This window comes from Mobula hypostoma, chromosome 1, assembly GCF_963921235.1.
Source record: "Mobula hypostoma chromosome 1, sMobHyp1.1, whole genome shotgun sequence".
Classification (NCBI taxonomy): Eukaryota; Metazoa; Chordata; class Chondrichthyes; order Myliobatiformes; family Myliobatidae; genus Mobula; species Mobula hypostoma.
This window is the reverse complement of record NC_086097.1, coordinates 256,014,675-256,034,578: the sequence shown is the minus strand read 5'-3', so window position 1 is coordinate 256,034,578 and position 19,904 is coordinate 256,014,675. Positions and strand designations below refer to the sequence as shown.

At 46.2% G+C, this 19,904-nt stretch overlaps 1 protein-coding gene across 2 annotated transcripts in view; it reads left to right on the top strand.

The window, feature by feature from the left end:
• Window positions 1-19,904, top strand: part of avl9 (AVL9 homolog (S. cerevisiase)) — a 319,342-nt gene that overhangs the window by 285,799 nt on the left and 13,639 nt on the right. For both annotated transcript variants that reach the window (XR_010020391.1, XM_063067522.1), the window contains one exon: window positions 18,699-18,787. Coding sequence is in view for 1 of the 2 variants with exons in the window: in XM_063067522.1 (XP_062923592.1) it covers window positions 18,699-18,787 (89 nt within the window). In the remaining variant the exon portion in view is untranslated. The remainder of the gene's footprint in view (window positions 1-18,698; window positions 18,788-19,904) is intronic.

Sequence of the window (19,904 nt, the reverse complement as noted above, 5' to 3'; positions counted from 1 at the left end):
AGGGTAGTTAAGAAAGCTTATGGAGTGTTGGCTTTCATAAGTCGAGAGATAGAGTTTAAGAGATGCGAGGTAATGATGCAGTTCTATAAAACTCTGGTTAGGCCACACTTGGAGTACTGTGTCCAGTTCTGGTCGCCTCACTATAGGAAGGATGTGGAAGCATTGGAAAGAGTACAGAGGAGATTTACCAGGATGCTGTCTGGTTTAGAGAGCATGGATTATGATGAGAGATTAAGGGAGCTAGGGCTTTACTCTTTGGAGAGAAAGAGGATGAGAGGAGATATGATAGAGGTATACAAGATATTAAGAGGAATAGATAGAGTGGATAGCCAGCGCCTCTTCCACTGCTCAATACAAGAGGACATGACTTTAAGGTAAGGGGTGGGAAGTTCAAGGGGGATATTAGAGGAAGGTTTTTTACTCAGTGAGTGGTTGGTGCGTGGAAGTGCTGTGGTGGCCAGTGCTATCATGTTTGCTGTTGTGTGCTGGGGCAGCAGGCTGAGGGTAACAGACACCAACAGAATAAACAAACTCATCCGTAAGGCCAGTGATGTTGTGGGGATGGAACTGGACTCTCACGGTGGTGTCTGAAAAGAGGATGCTGTCTAAGTTGCATGCGATCTTGGTCAATGTTTCCCATCCACTACAGAATGTACTGAGTGGGCACAGGAGTACATTCAGCCAGAGACTCATTCCACTGAGATGCAACACAGAGCGTCATAGGAAGTCATTCCTGCCTGTGGCCATCAAACTTTACAACTCCTCCCTTGGAGGATCAGACACCCTGAGCCAATAGGCTGGTTCTGGATTTATTTCATAATTTACTGGCATAATTTACATATTACTATTTAACTATTATAGTTCTATTACTCAAACAACAGGAATTCTGCAGATGCTGGAAATTCAAGCAACACACATAAAAGTTGCTGGTGAACGCAGCAGGCCAGGCAGCATCTCTAGGAAGAGGTGCAGTCGACGTTTCAGGCCGAGACCTGACGAAGGGTCTCGGCCTGAAACGTCGACTGCACCTCTTCCTAGAGATGCTGCCTGGCCTGCTGCGTTCACCAGCAACTTTTACATGGTTCTATTACTATTTATTCTTTATGGTGCAACTGTAACGAAAATCAATTTCCCCCGGGATCAATAAAGTATGACTATGACTATGGGTATGAATGCACTATGGGTATGATGAGAGATTAAGGGAGCTAGGGCTTTACTCTTTGGAGAGGAGGAGGATGAGAGGAGACCTGATAGAGGTGTACAAGATAATAAGAGGAATAGATAGAGTGGATAGCCAGCGCCTCTTCCCCAGGGCACCACTGCTCAATACAAGAGGACATGGCTTTAAGGTAAGGGGTGTGAAGTTCAAGGGGGATATTAGAGGAAGGTTTTTTACTCAGAGAGTGGTTGGTGCGTGGAATGCACTGCCTGAGTCAGTGGTGGAGGCAGATACACTAGTGAAGTTTAAGAGACTACTAGACAGGTATATGGAGGAATTTAAGGTGGGGGGTTATATGGGAGGCAGGGTTTGAGGGTTGGCAGAACGTTGTGGGCCGAAGGGCCTGTAATGTGCTGTACTATTCTATGTTCTGTGTTCAATGTTGGCATTCATTTGTAGAGGTATAGAATATAAGAGCAGGGATGTGATGTTGAGGCTCTATCAGGCACTCGTGAGACCACCCTTGGAGTATTGTGTGCAGTTTTGGGCTCCTTGTTTTAGAAAGGATATACTGACATTGGAGAGGGTTCAGAGAAGATTCAATAGAATGATTCCAGGAATGAAAGAGTTACTGTATGAGGAATGTCTGGCAGCTCTTGGGCTGTATTCCCTGGAGTTCAGGAGAATGAGGGGAGATCTAATAGAAACATTCTGAATGTTAAAAGGCCTGAATGGATTAGATATGGCAAAGGTATTTCCCTTGGGAGGGGAGTCTACAACAAGAGGGCACGACTTCAGGATTGAAAGATGTCCTTTTAGAACTGAGATGCGGAGAAATTACTTTAGTCAGAGGGTGGCAAATCTGTGGAATTTGTTGCCACGAGCAGCTGAGGAGGCCAAGTTATTGGGTGTATTAAGGCCACGAGCAGCTGAGGAGGCCAAGTTATTGGGTGTATTAAGGCAGAGATTAGCCAGGGCATCAAAGGGTATGGGGAGAAGGCAGTGGAGATGGGATGACTGGAAGAATTGGATCAGCCATGGTTGAATGGTAGAGCAGACTCAATGGGCCGAATGGCCTTAAACTTACCGAATGTTGAAAGGACTAGATAGGTTGAATGTGGAGAGGATGTTTTCTCTGGTGGGGGTATCCAGAACTAGGGGGCACAGCCTCAAAATTGTGGGGCGACCCTTTAGAACAGAGGTGAGGAGGAATTTTTTTATCAAGAGAATAGTAAATCTGTGGAAGGCTCTGCGGTGAAGGCCAAGCCCATGGGTGTATTTAAGGTGGAATTGATTGTTTCATGATTGGTCAGGACATCAAAGGATCTGGCAAGAAGGCAAGTGTGTGGGGTTAAGTGAGATCCGGGATCAGCCATGATAGATTGGCTGAATGGCTTAATTCTGCTCCGATATAGTCTTATACCTAGCTGAGCAGATATAAAGAAGGGAAGTGGAAAAAGAAGCTTAACCTTGAGCTCTTCTTTCTCTGACTGAAGTTTGTCTTGGTGGAAGCCTTGAAGAACTAAAGCCTCAAGATCATCACTCTGACTCTGTCTGCTGCAACGACAGCCCTTGCTCTTACCCTTGCCTGACTTTAATTTGCTCTTGCTAATCAATCCCAAACGTCAATTGGTCACTGGTCAAAGCTCTTTTTTGCTGTAGCGACCCACTACTGCAGACATCCCAACTATCCCAGAAGTTCCGGGAGCCTCCCGCAGATGAATAGTGGCTCCCTGATGCCCGCAAATTATATACAATATCACAGAAATCAATTTTTTTGGAGTGAGCAAGCGAGAGAGCGCGTGAGATCAAGAAAGCGAGAGCACGAGAGAGAAAGCAAGCGAGAGGGAGTGCGAGAGCAAGCAAATGAAGGAGTGAGAGAGAGAGAAAGCAAGCGAGAGCGCAAGAGACCACGAGAGAGAGCGCGAGCAAGAGAGAGAGTGAGAGTGCGCCATGGCAGAGTGTTCCAAAAAAAATAAAACGTACGTCACCCCAGACTACACTAAAGTGTACCCCTGCCTAATAGGGGTCAAAAATAATGACAGTGTTGCTCGCTGCTCTGTTTGCAACAGTGACTTTTCTATTGCCCATGGTGGGTTAAGACTGTAAAAGACATGTTGAGGTGAGTTTAACAGGTGTCATTCGTTCATTAGCATAGCTAACGTTATTTAAACTAGCTGGCTAGCTGCTAAGGAACTACTCTATTGCAGACATCCCACCTCTCCCGGAAGTGTGTGACGTTGGGCAGTGAAGCGCGGAAGATTTAAAAAGAACACAGCCTCATACAGCAGGCAACATAGTTTGCGGGCTGCAGAGTGAACCAGGAGCAGAGTGAAGGTTTAAGGGCTTAGGCGGGAACGGGAGAGGCGAGGAAGGTTTTTGTTGTTATTTCAGGAGAGGGGCAGTATGAGTGTGAGGGCAGCTTGTTGTTCTCGGTGCCAGATGTGGGAGGTCGTGGAGTCTGCAAGCCTCCTGGACGTCCACATCTGCGCCACGTGTGCCGAGCTGCAGCTCCTAAGGGACCGCGTTAGGGAACTGGAGCTGCAGCTCGATGACCTTCGTCTGGTCAGGGAGAGTGAGGAATTGACAGAGAAGAGTTACAGGCAGGTGGTCACACCGGGGCCACGGGAGGCAGACAAGTGGGTCACGGTTAGGAGGGGGAAGGGGAAGAGTCAGGTACCCTGGCTGTGCCCCTTGACAATAGGTACTCCTGTTTGAGTACTGTTGGGGGGGACAGCTTACCCGGGGGAAGCGACAGTGGCTGTGCCTCCGGCACAGAGTCCGGCCCTGTAGCTCAGAAGGGTAGGGAAAGGAAGAGGAGGGCAGTTGTAATAGGGGACTCGATAGTAAGGTGGTCAGATAGGCGATTCTGTGGACGCAGTCCAGAGACTCGGATGGTAGTTTGCCTCCCTGGTGCCAGGGTCCGGGATATTTCTGATCGCCTCCAAGATATCCTGAAGTGGGAGGGTGAGGAGCCAGAGGTCGTGGTACATATAGGTACCAATATACCTCATTACATATAGGTAGGAAAAGGGAAGAGGTCCTGAAAGGAGAATATAGGGAGTTAGAAAGGGAGTTGAGAAAAATCTCGGGATGACTGCCTGTGCCACGCGACAGTGAGAGTAGGAATGCAATGAGGTGGAGGATAAATGCGTGGCTGAGGGATTGGAGCAGGGGGCAGGGATTCAAGTTTTTGGATCATTGGGACCTCTTTTGGCACAGGTGTGACCTGTACAAAAAGGACAGGTTACACTTGAATACTAGGGAGACCAATATCCTGCAGGGGAGATTTGTGAGGGCTACTGAGGTGACTTTAAACTAGAATGGTTGGGGGGTGGGAATCAAATTAAAGAGACTAGGAGAGAGGAGATTAGTTCACAACAGGGGGATGAGAACAAGTGCAGAGAGACAGAGGGGTGTAAAATGAGGGTAGAAGCAAAAAGTAGTAAGGTGAAAAGTAAAAGTGGCAGGCCGACAAATTCAGGGCAAGCATCAAAAAGGGCCACTTTTCAACATAATTGTATAAGGGCTAAGAGTGTTGTAACAGCGAGCCTGAAGGCTTTGTGTGTCAATGCAAGGAGCATTCGTAACAAGGTGACTGAATTAAAAGTGCAGATTGTTATTAATGCATATGATATAGTTGAGATCACAGAGACATGGCTCCAGGGTGACCAAGGATGGGAGCTCAACATTCAGGGGAGATAGACATGAAAGAAAAGGAGGTGGGGTAACATTGCTGGTTAGAGAGGAAATTAACACAATAGAAAGGAAGGATATTAGCCGGGAGGATGTGGAATCGATATGGGGAGAGCTGCGTAACACTAAGGGGCAGAAGACGCTGGTGGGAGTTGTGTACAGGCCACCTAACAGTAGTAGTGAGGTCGGAGATGGTATTAAACAGGAAATTAGAAATGTGTGCAATAAAGGAACAGCAGTTATAATGGGTGACTTCAATCTACATATAGATTGGGTGAACCAAATTGGTAAGAGTGCTGAGGAAGAGGATTTCTTGGAATGTATGCGGGATGGTTTTTTGAACCAACATGTCGAGGAACCAACTAGAGAGCAGGCTATTCTAGACTGGGTATTGAGCAATGAGGAAGGGTTAATTAGCAATCTTGTCGTGAGAGGCCCCTTGGGTAAGAGTGACCATAATATAGTAGAATTCTTCATTAAGATGGAGAGTGACATAGTTAATTCAGAAACAAAGGTTCTGAACTTAAAGAAGGGTAACTTTGAAGGTATGAGACGTGAATTAGCTAAGATAGACTGGCAAATGACACTTAACGGGTTGACGGTGGATATGCAATGGCAAGCATTTAAAGATCGCATGGATGAGCTACAACAATTGTTCATCCCAGTTTGGCAAAAGAATAAATCAGGGAAAGTAGTGCACCCGTGGCTGACAAGGGAAATTAGGGATAGTGTTAATTCCAAAGAAGAAGCATACAAATTAGCCAGAAAAAGTGGCTCACCTGAGGACTGGGAGAATTTCAGAGTCCAGCAGAGGAGGACAAAGGGCTTAATTAGGAAGGGGAAAAAAGATTATGAGAGAAAACTGGCAGGGAACATAAAAACTGACTGTAAAAGCTTTTATAGATATGTGAAAAGAAAAAGACTGGTAAAGACAAATGTAGGTCCCCTACAGACAGAAACAGGTGAATTGATTATGGGGACCAATTGAATAATTACTTTGGTTCTGTCTTCACCAAGGAGGACATAAATAATCTTCCGGAAATACTAAGGGACAGAGGGTCCAGTGAGATGGAGGAACTGAGCGAAATACATGTTAGTAGGGAAGTGGTGTTAGGTAAATTGAAGGGATTGAAGGCATATAAATCCCCAGGGCCAGATGGTCTGCATCCTAGAGTGCTTAAGGAAGTAGCCCAAGAAATAGTGGATGCATTAGTGATAATTTTTCAAAACTCGTTAGATTCTGGACTAGTTCCTGAGGATTGGAGGGTGGCTAATGTAACCCCACTTTTTAAAAAAGGAGGGAGAGAGAAACCGGGGAATTATAGACCGGTTAGCCTAACGTCGGTGGTGGGGAAACTGCTGGAGTCGGTTATCAAAGATGTGTTAACAGTACATTTGGAAAGCGGTGAAATGATCGGACAAAGTCAGCATGGATTTGTGAAAGGAAAATCATGTCTGACGAATCTCATAGAATTTTTTGAGGATGTAACTAGTAGAGTGGATAGGGGAGAACCAGTGGATGTGGTATATTTGGATTTTCAAAAGGCTTTTGACAAGGTCCCACACTGGAGATTAGTGTGCAAACTTAAAGCACACGGTATTGGGGGTAAGGTATTGATGTGGATAGAGAATTGGTTGGCAGACAGGAAGCAAAGAGTGGGAATAAACGGGACCTTTTCAGAATGGCAGGCAGTGACTAGTGGGGTACCGCAAGGCTCAGTGCTGGGACCCCAGTTGTTTACAATATATATTAATGACTTAGATGAGGGAATTAAATGCAGCATCTCCAAGTTTGTGGATGACACGAAGCTGGGCGGCAGTGTTAGCTGTGAGGAGGATGCTGAGAGGATGCAGGGTGACTTGGATAGGTTAGGTGAGTGGGCACATTCATGGCAGATGCAATTTAATGTGGATAAATGTGAGGTTATCCACTTTGGTGGCAAAAGCAGGAAAACAGATTATTATTTGAATGGTGGCCCTTAGGAAAAGGGGAGGTGCAACGAGACCGAGGTGTCATTGTACACCAGTCATTGAAAGTGGGCATGCAGGTACAGCAGGCGGTGAAAAGGGCAAATGGTATGCTGGCATTCATAGCAAGAGGATTCGAGTACAGGAGCAGGGAGGTACTACTGCAGTTGTACAAGGCCTTGGTGAGACCACACCTGGAGTATTGTGTGCAGTTTTGGTCCCCTAATCTGAGGAAAGACATCCTTGCCATAGAGGGAGTACAAAGAAGGTTCACCAGATTGATTCCTGGGATGGGAGGACTTTCATATGATGAAAGACTGGATCGACTAGGCTTATATTCGTTGGAATTTAGAAGATTGAGGGGGGATCTTATTGAAACATATAAAATCCTAAAGGGATTGGACAGGCTAGATGCAGGAAGATTGTTCCCGATGTTGGGGAAGTCCAGAACGAGGGGTCACAGTTTGAGGATAAAGGGGAAGCCTTGTAGGACCGAGATTAGGAAAAACGTCTTCACACAGAGAGTGGAGAATCTGTGGAATTCTCTGCCACAGGAAACAGTTGAGGCCAGTTCATTGGCTATATTTAAGAGGGAGTTAGATATGGCCCTTGTGGCTGAAGGGATCAGGGGGTATGGAGGGAAGTCTGGTACAGAGTTCTGAGTTAGATGATCAGCCATGATCATACTGAATGGCAGTGCAGGCTCGAAGGGCCGAATGGCCTACTCCTGCACCTATTTTCTATGTTTCTATAAGTCTCCCGCAAATTGGTGGTGCTACCTCCCTGAAATCAGTTTTTGCAGGGTGGGATGTCTGCTATTGGCTTTTCTACTCTGATCTGGATGTGGTTTCGGGGTACTTGGAGGTACATGACAAAATAGGCTGTAATCAGTTTGTTTTCCTCAAGGGAAAATCTTGCCTGACAAATATGTTGGAATTCCTTGGAGAAATAACAAGCAGGATAAACAAAAGAGAATTGGTGGATGTTGTGGATCTGGACTTTCAGAACGCCATGCCTTACGAGGCTGCTTAACAAGTTAAGAGCCCATGGTATTACAGGAAAGTTACTGGCATGGATAAAACAGTGGCTGATTGGCAGGAGGGAAAGAGTGGGAATAATGGAACTGCAACTCCAGCTTTGAACTCCAGGCCTGGTCTTTATGTGCTGCTATTGTGACTCCCGTCTCCCCTTCCCCCACCACCACTCTGCAACCCCGTCTCCCTCAGATCCCACCGTCAGCTCCTGGGCCCTCAGGGGCTCCATCTTCCTCTCATCCCAACCCTCCCCTCTCCACTGACACCCCCAGCCTCCCCCCTCCCCTCTCTGATCCCAGCTCTCATCCGTGCCGGGTCTTTAACATCCCCTCGGACCTTCAACTGTCGGAGGCAGAACGCTCTGTCCTCAGTAAGGGCCTCACCTTTGTCCCCCTTCGCCCACACCTCAGCGAGTTCCGCGTTCGCCATGATGCGGAACTCTTCTTCCGCCCTCTCCGTCTCCGAGCCTACTTCTTCGGCAAGGACTCTTCCAACCCCACTGATGATCCCTTCTCCCATCTTCAACCCTCCTCTTCTTCATGGACACCCCGCTCTGGATCTGTTTATTGCTAACTGCCAACAGGACATTAACGGTCTCGATTTCACCGCACCTTGTTTCCATTCCAACCTTACTCCTTCCGAACGCTCTGCTCTCCACTCCCTCCGCACTAATCCTAACCTTACTATTAAACCCGCCGATAAGGGAGGTACTGTTGTAGTCTGGCGTACTGACTTCTACCTTGCCGAGGCACAGCGACAACTCGCGGATACCTCCTCTTATTTACCCCTCGATCGTGACCCCACTAAGGAGCACAAGGCCATTGTCTCCCACACCATCACCGACTTTATCCGCTCAGGGGATCTCCCATCCACTGCTACCAACCTTATAGTTCCCACACCTCGCACTTCCCATTTCTACCTCCTACCCAAGATCCACAAACCTGCCTATCCTGGCATACCTATTGTCTCAGCTTGCTACTGCCCCACCGAACTCGTTTCTGCATACCTCAACACGGTTTTATCCCCCCTTGTTCAATCCCTTCCTACCTATCTTCGTGACACTTCTCACGCTCTTAAACTTTTCAATGATTTTAAGTTCCCTGGCCCCCACCGCTTTATTTTCACCATGGATGTCCAGTCCCTATATACTTCCATCCCCCATCGGGAAGGTCTCAAAGCTGTCCGCTTCTTTTTTGATTCCAGACCTAATCAGTTCCCCTCTACCACCACTCTGCTTTGTCTAGTCCTTACTCTTAATAATTTCTCTTTTGGCTCCTCCCACTTCCTCCAAACTAAAGGTGTAGCTATGGGCACCCATATGGGTCCGAGCTATGCCTGCCTTTTTGTTGGCTTTGTGGAACAATCTATGTTCTGAACCTATTCTGGTATCTGTCCCCCACTTTTCCTTCGCTACATCGACGACTACATTGGCGCTGATTCCTGCACACATGCTGAGCTCGTTGACTTTATTAACTATGCCTCCAACTTTCACCCTGCCCTCAAGTTTATCTGGTCCATTTCCAACACCTCCCTCCCCTTTCTAGATCTTTCTGTCTCTATCTCTGGAGACAGCTTATCCACTGATGTCTACTATGAGCCTACTGACTCTCACAGCTATCTGGACTATTCCTCTTCTCACCTTGTCTCTTGCAAAAATGCCAGCCCCTTCTCGCAATTCCTCCGTCTCCGCCGCATCTGCTCTCAGGATGAGGCTTTTCATTCCAGGACGAGGGAGATGTCCTCCTTTTTTAAAGAAAGGGGCTTCCCTTCCACCACCATCAACTCTGCTCTCAAACGCATCTCCCCCATTTCACGCACATCTGCTCTCCATAAGACCATAAGACCATAAGACAAAGGAGCAGAAGTAGGCCATTCGGCCCATCGAGTCTGCTCCGCCATTTTATCATGAGCTGATCCATTTTATCCTATTTAGTCCCACTGCCCCGCCTTCTCACCATAACCTTTGATGCCCTGGCTACTCAGATACCTATCAATCTCTGCCTTAAAGACACCCAATGACTTGGCCTCCACTGCTGCCCGTGGCAACAAATTCCATAGATTCACCACCTTCTGACTAAAAAAATTTTTTCGCATTTCTGTTCTGAAAGGGTGCCCTTCAATCCTGAAGTCATGCCCTCTCGTACTAGACTCTCCCATCATGGGAAACAACTTTGCCACATCCACTCTGTCCATGCCTTTTAACATTCGAAATGTTTCTATGAGGTCTCCCCTCATTCTTCTAAACTCCAAGGAATACAGTCCAAGAGCGGACAAACGTTCCTCATATGTTAACCCTCTCATTCCCGGAATCATTCTAGTAAATCTTCTCTGTACCCTCTCCAACGTCAGCACAACCTTTCGTAAATAAGGAGACCAAAACTGCCCACAGTACTCCAAGTGAGGTCTCACCAGCGCCTTATAGAGCCTCAACATCACATCCCTGCTCCTATACTCTATTCCTGTAGAAATGAATGCCAACATTGCATTCGCCTTCTTCACTACCGACTCAACCTGGAGGTTAACTTTAAGGGAATCCTGTACGAGGACTCCCAAGTCCCGTTGCATCTCAGAACTTTGAATTCTTTCCCCATTTAAATAATAGTCTGCCCGTTTATTTTTTCTGCCAAAGTGCATAACCATACACTTTCCAACATTGTACTTCATTTGCCACTTCTCTGCCCATTCTTCCAATCTATCCAAGTCTCTCTGCAGACTCTCCGTTTCCTCAGCACTACCGGCCCCTCCACCTATCTTCGTATCGTCAGCAAACTTAACCATAAAGCCCTCTATTCCACAATCCAAATCGTTGATGTACAATGTAAAAAGAAGCGGCCCCAACACTGATCCCTGTGGAACACCACTGGTAACCGGCAGCCAACCAGAATAGGATCCCTTTATTCCCACTCTCTGTTTCCTGCCAATCAGCCAAAGCTCTATCCACGTATGTAACTTTCCTGTAATTCCATGGGCTCTTGTTAAGCAGCCTCATGTGTGGCACCTTGTCAAAAGGCCTTCTGAAAATCCAAATGTACAACATCTGCTGCATCTCCCTTGTCTAGCCTACTGGTAATTTCCTCAAAAAATTGTAATAGGTTTGTCAGGCAGGATTTTCCTTTAAGGAATCCATGCTGAGTTCTGCCTATCTTGTCATATGCCTCCAGGTACTCTGTAACCTAATCCTTGACAATCGACTCCAACAACTTCCCAACCACCAATGTCTAGCTGACAGGTCTATAATTTCCTTTTTGCTTCCTTGCCCCCTTCTTAAATAGCGGAGTGACATTTGCAATCTTCCAGTCCTCCGGAACCATGCCAGAATCTATTGACTTTTGAAAGATCATCGCTAATGCCTCCGCAATCTCCACAGCTACTTCCTTTCGAACACGAGGGTGCATTCCATCTGGTCCAGGAGATTTATCGACCTTTAGCCTATTCAGCTTCCTGAGTACTTTCTCTGTCGTAATTGTGACTGCGCACACTTCTCTTCCCTGCCACCCTTAAGTGTCCGGTATCCTCCTGTGTTCCTCAGTGAAGACTGATGCAAAATACTTGTTTAGTTCCTCTGCCATCTCCTCATCTCCCATTACAATTTCTCCAGTATCATTTTCTATCGGTCCTATATCTACTCTCACCTGTCTTTTACTCTTTATATACTTGAAAAAGCTTTTAGTATCCTCTTCGATATTATTTGCTAGTTTCCTTTCATAGTTAATCTTTACTCTCTTAATGACCTTCTTGGTTTCCTTTTGTAAGGTTTTAAAGACTTCCCAATCCTCTGTCTTCCCACTAATTTTTGCTTCCTCGTATGCCCTCTCCTTAGCTTTAACCTTGGCTTTGACTTCTCTTGTCAACCACGGTTGCATCCTTTTTCCACTCGAAAATTTCTTCTTTTTTGGAATATACCTGTCTTGCACATTCCTCATTTCTCGCATAAACTCCAACCACTGCTGCTCTGCCGTCTTTCCCGCCAGTGTCTCTTTCCAGTCAACTTTGGCCAGTTCCTCTCTCATGCCACTGTAGTTTCCTTTACTCCACTGAAGCACTGACACATCAGATTTCGGCTTCTCTTTTTCTAATTTCACAGTGAACTCAGTCATGTTATGATCACTGCTTCCTAAGGGTTCCTTCACCTCAATCTCTCCAATCACCTCTGGTTCATTACACAATACCCAATCCAGTACAGCCGATCCCCTAGTGGGCTCAACAACAAGCTGTTTTAAAAAGCCATCTCGCAGTCATTCTACAAATTCTCTCTCTTGACATCCAGTGCCGACCTGATTTTTCCAATCTACTCGCATGTTAAAATCCCCCACAATTATCATAACACTGCCCTTCTGACAAGCCTTTTCTATTTCCAGTTGTAATTTGTAGTCCACATCCCTGCAGCTGTTTGGAGGCCTATAAATAACTGCCATCAGGGTCCTTTTATCCCTGCTATTCCTTAGCTCAACCCATAAAGATTCTGCACCTTCCGATCCTATATCACCTCTTTCTAACGATTTAATATCATTTCTTACCAATAAAGCCACGCCTCCCCCTCTGCCTACCTTCCTATCCTTCCGATACACCGTGTATCCTTGGACGTTCAGCTCCCAGAGACATGCATCCTTTAGCCAGGTCTCAGTGATGGCCACAATATCATACCTGCCAATCTGTAGCTGTACAACAAGATCATCCACCTTATTTCTTATGCTGCGTGCATTTAAGTACAACACCTTAAGACCAGTATTTGATACTTTTTGCTTTGATTTCACTGCAACTCATCCCAATGGCTACACATTTGCCCCATCACCTGCCTGTCTTTCCTGACATCTTTACTGTTCACTATCTTAGATTTATTTCTGTTTTCCCCTTCCTCCGCTCTATCATTCCGGTTCCCATCCCCCTGCCAAATTAGTTTAAACCCTCCCTAACAGCTCTATTAAACTTTCCCGCCAGGATATTGGTCCCCTTCGGGTTCAGGTGTAACCTGTCCTTTTTGAACAGGTCATACTTCCCCCAGAAGAGATCCCAATTATCCAAGAATCTGAAGCCCTGCCCCCTACACCAGTCTCTCAGCCACGCATTCATCTGCCTGATCTGACTACTCTTGCCCTCGCTAGCACGTGGCACAGGTAGCAATCCCGAGATTACTACCCTGGAGGTCCTGCTTCTCAGCTTCCTTTTCCTAACTCCCGGAAATCTCTCTTCAGGACCTCCTCCTTTGTCCTATCTATGTCATTGGTACCAACATGTACCAGGACAACTGGCTGCTCACCCTCCCCCTTTAGAATATTCTGGACCCGATCCGAGACATCCCGTACCCTGGCACCTGGGAGGCAACACACCATGCGGGTATACTCACAGAATCTCCTGTCTGTTCCCCTGACTATGGAATCCCCCACGACTACCGCATTTCTCTTCACCCTCCTTCTCTCCTGCACAACAGCGCCAGGCTCAGTGCCAGAGACCCGGTCACCGTGGGCGTTCCCCGTCAGGTCATCCCCCTCAACAGCATCCAGAACAAGATATTTGTTGCTGAGGGGGACAGCCACAGGTGTGCTCTCCACTATCCGGGCATTTCCCTTCCCTCTCTTGACAGTGACTCAGTGTTCTGACCCCTGTAGCCTAGGGATGACTACCTCCCTGTAGCTCCTGTCTATCACCTCTTCACTTTCCCTGATAAGCACTAGGTCATCAAGCTGCAGCTGCAGATCCCTAACACGGTCTCTGAGGAGCTGCAACTCGGTGCACCTGGCGCAGATGTGGCCATCAGGGAGGCTGGAAGTCTCCCAGGATTCCCACATCTGACACCCTGAACAAAGCACTAACCCTGCAGGCATGCTATCTAATTCTACACGAATGAAACAGGAAAAATGTGTGTACTCACCCACTTACCTCGCCGAACAGACAAACTTGTTAAACCGTTAGCTGTGAGAGCCCTGCTGTTCCTGTCTGTCCGGGCCGATTAGTGAAAGGGTTGGGCGGGGGGGGGGGGGCGGGAGAGAGAAAAAAAGAGTTGGCGCTTTGCTCTCGCCTCTTCCCGTTTATCGCCGAAGCCCGTTGAAGCCAAAGCCCTACACTCTGCTACTGCTCACTCCGCTGCCCGCTCCGACAGCTGCCCGCTTTATAGGGTGGTCGCCTTTTTAAACTCTCACTCCATCCTCCCGCCACCCCACTAGGAATAGGGTTCCCCTGGTCCTCACCTACCACCCCACCAGCCTCCTGGTCCAACATATTATTCTCCGTAACTTCCGCCACCTCCAACGGGATCCCACCACTAAGCACATCTTTCCCTCCCCCCCCACCATGCTTTCCACAGGGATCGCTCCTTACGCGACTCCCTTGTCCATTCTCCCCCCCCCCCATCCCTCCCCACTGATCTCCCTCCTGGCACTTATCCTTGTAAGCGGAACAAGTGCTGTACATGCCCTTACACTTCCTCCCTTACCACCATTCAGGGCCCCAGACAGTCCTTCCAGGTGAGGCGACACTTCACCTGTGAGTCGGCTGGGGTGATATACTGCGTCCAGTGCTCCCAATGTGGCCTTCTCTATATCGGCAAGACCCGATGCATACTGGGAGACCGTTTTGCTGAACACCTATGCTCTGTCTGCCAGAGAAAGCAGGATCTCCCAGTGGCCACACAATTTAATTCCACATCCCGTTCCCATTCTGACATGTCTATCCACGGCCTCCTGTACTGTAAAGATGAAGCCACACTCAGGTTGGAGGAACAACACCTTATATTCCGTCTGGGTAGCCTCCAACCTGATGGCATGAACATTGACTTCTCTAACTTCTGTTAATGCCTTTCCTCCCCCTTGTACCCCATCCGTTATTTATTTATATACACACATTCTTTTTCTCTCTCTCCTTTTTCGCCCTCTATCCCTCTCACTATACCCCTTGCCCATCCTCTGGGTTTTTCCCCCCACCCCGCTTTTCCTTCTCTCTGGGCCTCCTGTCCCATGATCCTCTCATATCCCCTTTGCCAATCACTTGTGCAGCTCTTGGCTCCATCCCTCCCCCTCCTGTCTTCTCCTATCATTTTGGATCTCACCTTCCCCCTCTCACTTTCAAATCTCTTACTTGCTCTTCCTTCAGTTAGTCCTGACAAAGGGTCTCGGCCTGAAACGTCGACTGTACCTCTTCCTAGAGATGCTGCCTGGCTTGCTGCGTTCACCAGCAACTTTGATGTGTGTTGCTTGAATTTCCAGCATCTGCAGAATTCGTCTTGTTTGTGGGAATAATGGAAGCCTTTTCTGGTTGTCTGCTGCTGACTAGTGTTGTTCCTCGGGTCTGTGTTGGGACAAATTCTTGTTACACCAATATGCCAATGATGGGAGTTGATGGCTTTCTGGTCAAATTGGCAGGTGAAATGAAAATCGCTGGAGGGGCAGATAGTTTTGTGGAAGTAGAGAGGCTTTTAGAAGGATTTAAATCGGATTAAGAGAATGGGCAAAGTGGCAGATGGAATACAGTGATGAGAAGTGTATTTTGCACTTTGGTAGTAGAAATAAAAAGGTAGATTATTTTCTAAGTGGGGAGAAAATTAAAAAATCTGTAGAGGGAGGGGACTTGGGAGTCCTTGTGGAGGATTCTGTAAAGATTAGTTTGCGAGTCTAGTTGGTGGTGGTGAGGAAGGCATATGCATTGTTAGCATTTGTTTCAAGAGGGCTAGTATATAAAAGCAAGGATGCCATGCTAAGACTTTATAAAGCACTAGTGAGGACTCACTTGGAGTATTGTGCGAAGTTTGGGGCCCCTTATCTATGAAAGGATGTACTGATATTGGAGAAGGTTCAAAGGAGGTTCTCGAAAATGTAACGTGAAGATTTTTTGACGGCTCTTGGCCTGTACTCACTGGTATTCAGAAGAATGAGGTTGACCTCAATGAAACGTGACAAATGTTGAAAGGCCTTGTTAGAGGATGTTTCCTATGTGGAGGAGTTTAGGACCAGAGTACACAGCCACAGGAAATCATGGAGGCCAAGTCTTTATGTGCATTTAAGGCAGAGAGTTGATAGATTATTGATTAGTCAAAGGTAACTGGGAGAAAGCAGGAGATTGGGGCTAAGAGAGAAAATTGAATTAGCTATAATGGTATGGCGGAGCGGACACCTAATTCTGCTGCTATATCTTACGGTCTTATATAGAGACTCGAGTTTACAGACGTTGGTGTGAGAAACAGAAAATGTCTGAAACCATAGAAAAACTACAGCACAGAAACAGGCCTTTTGGCCCTTCTTGGCTGTGCCGAACCATTTTCTGCCCAGTCCCACTGACCTGCACACGGACCATATCCCTCCATACACCTCCCATCCATGTATCTGTCCAATTTATTCTTAAATGTTAAAATAGAACCCGCATTTACCACCTCGTCTGGCAGCTCATTCCATACTCCCACCACTCTCTGTGTGAAGAAGCCCCCCCTAATGTTCCCTTTAAACTTTTCCCTCCTGACCCTTAACCCATGTCCTCTGGTTTTTTTCTCCCCTTGCCTCAGTGGAAAAAGCCTGCTTGCATTCACTCTATCTATACCCATCATGATTTTATATACCTCTATCAAATCTCCCCTCATTCTTCTACGCTCCAGGGAATAAAGTCCTAACCTATTTAACCTTTCTCTGTAACTGAGTTTCTCAAGTCCCGGCAACATCCTTGTAAACCTTCTCTGCACTCTTTCAATCTTATTTATCTCCTTCCTGTAATTTGGTGACCAAAACTGAACACAATACTCCAGATTTGGCCTCACCAATGCCTTATACAACTCATCATAACATTCCAGCTCTTATACTCAATACTTTGATTAATAAAGGCCTATGTACCAAAAGCTCTCTTTACGACCCTATCTACCTGTGACGCCACTTTTAGGGAAGTTTGTATCTGTATTCCCAGATCCCTCTGTTCTACTGCACTCCTCAGTGCCTTACCATTAACTCTGTATGTTCTACCTTGGTTTGTCCTTCCAACATGCAATACCTCACACTTGTCTGTATTAATCTCCATCTGCCATTTTTCAGCCCATTTTCCAAGCTGGTCCAAGTCCCTCTGCAGGCTCTGAAAACCTTCCTCACTGTCTACTACACCTCCAATCTTTGTATCATCAGCAAATTTGCTGATCCAATTTACCACATTATCATCCAGATCATTGATATAGATGACAAATAACAATGGACCCAGCACTGATCCCTGTGGCACACCACTAGTCACAGGCCTCCACTCGGAGAAGCAATTCTCTACCACCACTCTCTGGCTTCTTCCATCGAGCCAATGTCTGATCCAATTTACCACCTCTCCATGTATACCTAGCGACTGAATTTTCCTAACTAACCTCCCATGCGGGACCTTGTCAAAGGCCTTACTGAAGTGCATGTAGACAATATCCACTGCCTTCCCTTCATCCACTTCCCTGGTAACCTCCTTGAAAAACTCCAATAGATTGGTCAAACATGACCTACCAAGCACAAAGCCATGTTGACTCCCCCTAATACGTCCCTGTCTATCCAAATGCTTGTAGTTTCTGTCTCTTAGTACTCCCTCCAATAACTTACCTACTACCGACGTTAAATTTACTGGCCTATAATTTCCCGGATTACTTTTTGATCCTTTTTTTAAACAACGGAACAACATGAGCCACTCTCCAATCCTCTGGCACCTCACCTGTAGACAGCGACGTTTTAAATATTTCTGCCAGGGCCCCTGCAATTTCAACACTAGTCTCCTGCAAGGTCCAAGAGAACACTCTGTCAGGTCCCGGGGATTTATCCTCTTTAATTTTCCTCAAGACAGCAAGCACCTCTTCCTTTTCGATCTGTACAGTTTCCATGATCTCACTACTTGTTCCCTTTAATTCCATAGACTTCATGCCAGTTTCCTTCGTAAATACAGCCGCAAAAAAAACTATTTAAGATCTCCCCCATTTCCTTTGGTTACGCACATAGCCGACCACTCTGATCTTCAAGAGGACTAATTTTATCCCTTACAATCCTTTTGCTCTTAATATACCTGTAAAAGCTCTTTGGATTATTCTTCACTTTGACTGCCAAGGCAACCTCATGTCTTCTTTTAGCCCTCCTGATTTCTTTCTTAAGTATTTTCTTGCACTTCTTATACTCCTCAAGCACCTTATTTACTCCCTGTTTCCTATACATTTCATACAACTCCCTCTTCTTCTTTATCAGAGTTGCAATATCCCTTGAGAACCAAGGTTCCTTATTCCTATTCAATTTGCCTTTAATCCTGACAGGAACATACAAACTCTGCACTCTCAAAATTTCCCCTTTGAAGGCTTCCCACCTACCAATCACATCTTTGCCAGAGAACAACCTGTCCCAATCCACGCTTTTTAGATCATTTCTCATTTCTTCAAATTTGGTCTTCTTCCAGTTCAGAACCTCAACGCTAGGACCAGATCTATCCTTGTATAGTGAGTAGCAGTTCTGTGGGTGAAAATGCCTTGTTAATGAGAGGTTAGAGACTGGCCAGACTGGGTCAGGCTGACAGGAAGGTGACAGTAACTCAGATAACAGCACATTACAACATTGGTGCGCTGAAGAGCATCTTTGATCACACAATATGTCAAACAACAGCAGAAGATCACACTGAGTTCCACTCCTGTACCTACTAAAGTGCCATCGAGTGTATGCAGATCATTAATATATTGTGGATAACTGTTACTCAAACCTTCATACCCTTTCATAGCCCACTAATTGATACTTGCCAACTGAGGAATAAATTACTTTTTGGAATGCAATTAGATGCTTCTATAGCGACATAATCTGCAACAACCTTGAATCAATGCATATGTTTAGTCACTTGCTGAAGAAAATAACTGATTGAATATTTGTTTGCTTTAGTTCTGTGCAGAACAGTGAACGCGGGAAGAAGCTGGGAAATGCAGTGATTTCCACAAGTCGCAGTGTGATGCAGACAGGAAAAGCAGTCGGTAAGTCCACTAACCGTTACTTCCCATGATTACTCCACAGCTCGCTGTGAGATTGGCAAGTTTCTCAGTTGCAGTCCCACTTGCCCCCTCCCTTTTGGAAGAACCCACCATTAACCCCAGTTATCCTTACTAATTACCAGTTCTATACCCAATACTCTTCCATTAGCATTACTTCAATATATTGTTACCTATCAGCCCATGCCTATTTTCCTCAAACTTGCTGTTTGAATCACTTTAATGACATTTTGAATGCTTAGAAAATAGCAATCAAAATCAAAAATAACATCCAACGTTACGGCCCACGATTTGCTTTGTAATAGGAGGGGAATGATATTGGCCAAGAGGTGGTGACTGTGTCACCGGCGGTGTACTGCGGGGGCTGCTGTTTTTTCTTACATACATAATGATTTAGATGACAACAAAGGTGGGTGGGTTAGCAAGTTTACTCACAACAGAAAAAAATGTTGAAGTGAAGGAGGTTGTGAAAGGATACAGATGGATATAAATCTTAGTAGTTGGGAAGATGTTGGAGTCAATTGTTAAGGATGAGCTGATGGAGTACTTGGTGACAGAGGAGAAGATAGTACAAAGTCAGCATGGTTTCCTTCAGGGAAAATCCTGCCTGATGAACCTGTTGGAATTGCAAACACGAGAGGACACAGCTTTAAGGCGCTTGGAAGAAGGTACAGAGGAGATGTCAGGGGTAAGTTTTTTACAAGAGTGTGGTGAGTGCATGGAATGGGCTGCCAGCAACTGTGGGAGGCGGATACAACAGGGTCCTTTAAGAGACTGCTGGACAGGTACATGGAGCTTAGAAAAATAGAGGGCTATGGGTAACCCGAGATAATTTCTAAAGTAAGTACATGTTCAGCACAGCATTCTGGGCTGTGTATTGAGCTGTAGGTTTTTAGTGTGTTTCTGTGAATTCTTTGAGGAGATTACAAATAAGATAGATAAAGGGGATGTGGGGGATGTTGTATATTTGGACTTTCAGAAGGACGTTGACAAAGTGCCACACATGAGGCTGCTTACCAAGTTAAGAGCCCACGGTATTACTGGAAAGTTACTAACATGGTTAGAGCATTGGCTGATTGGTAGGAGGCAGTGAGCGGGAATA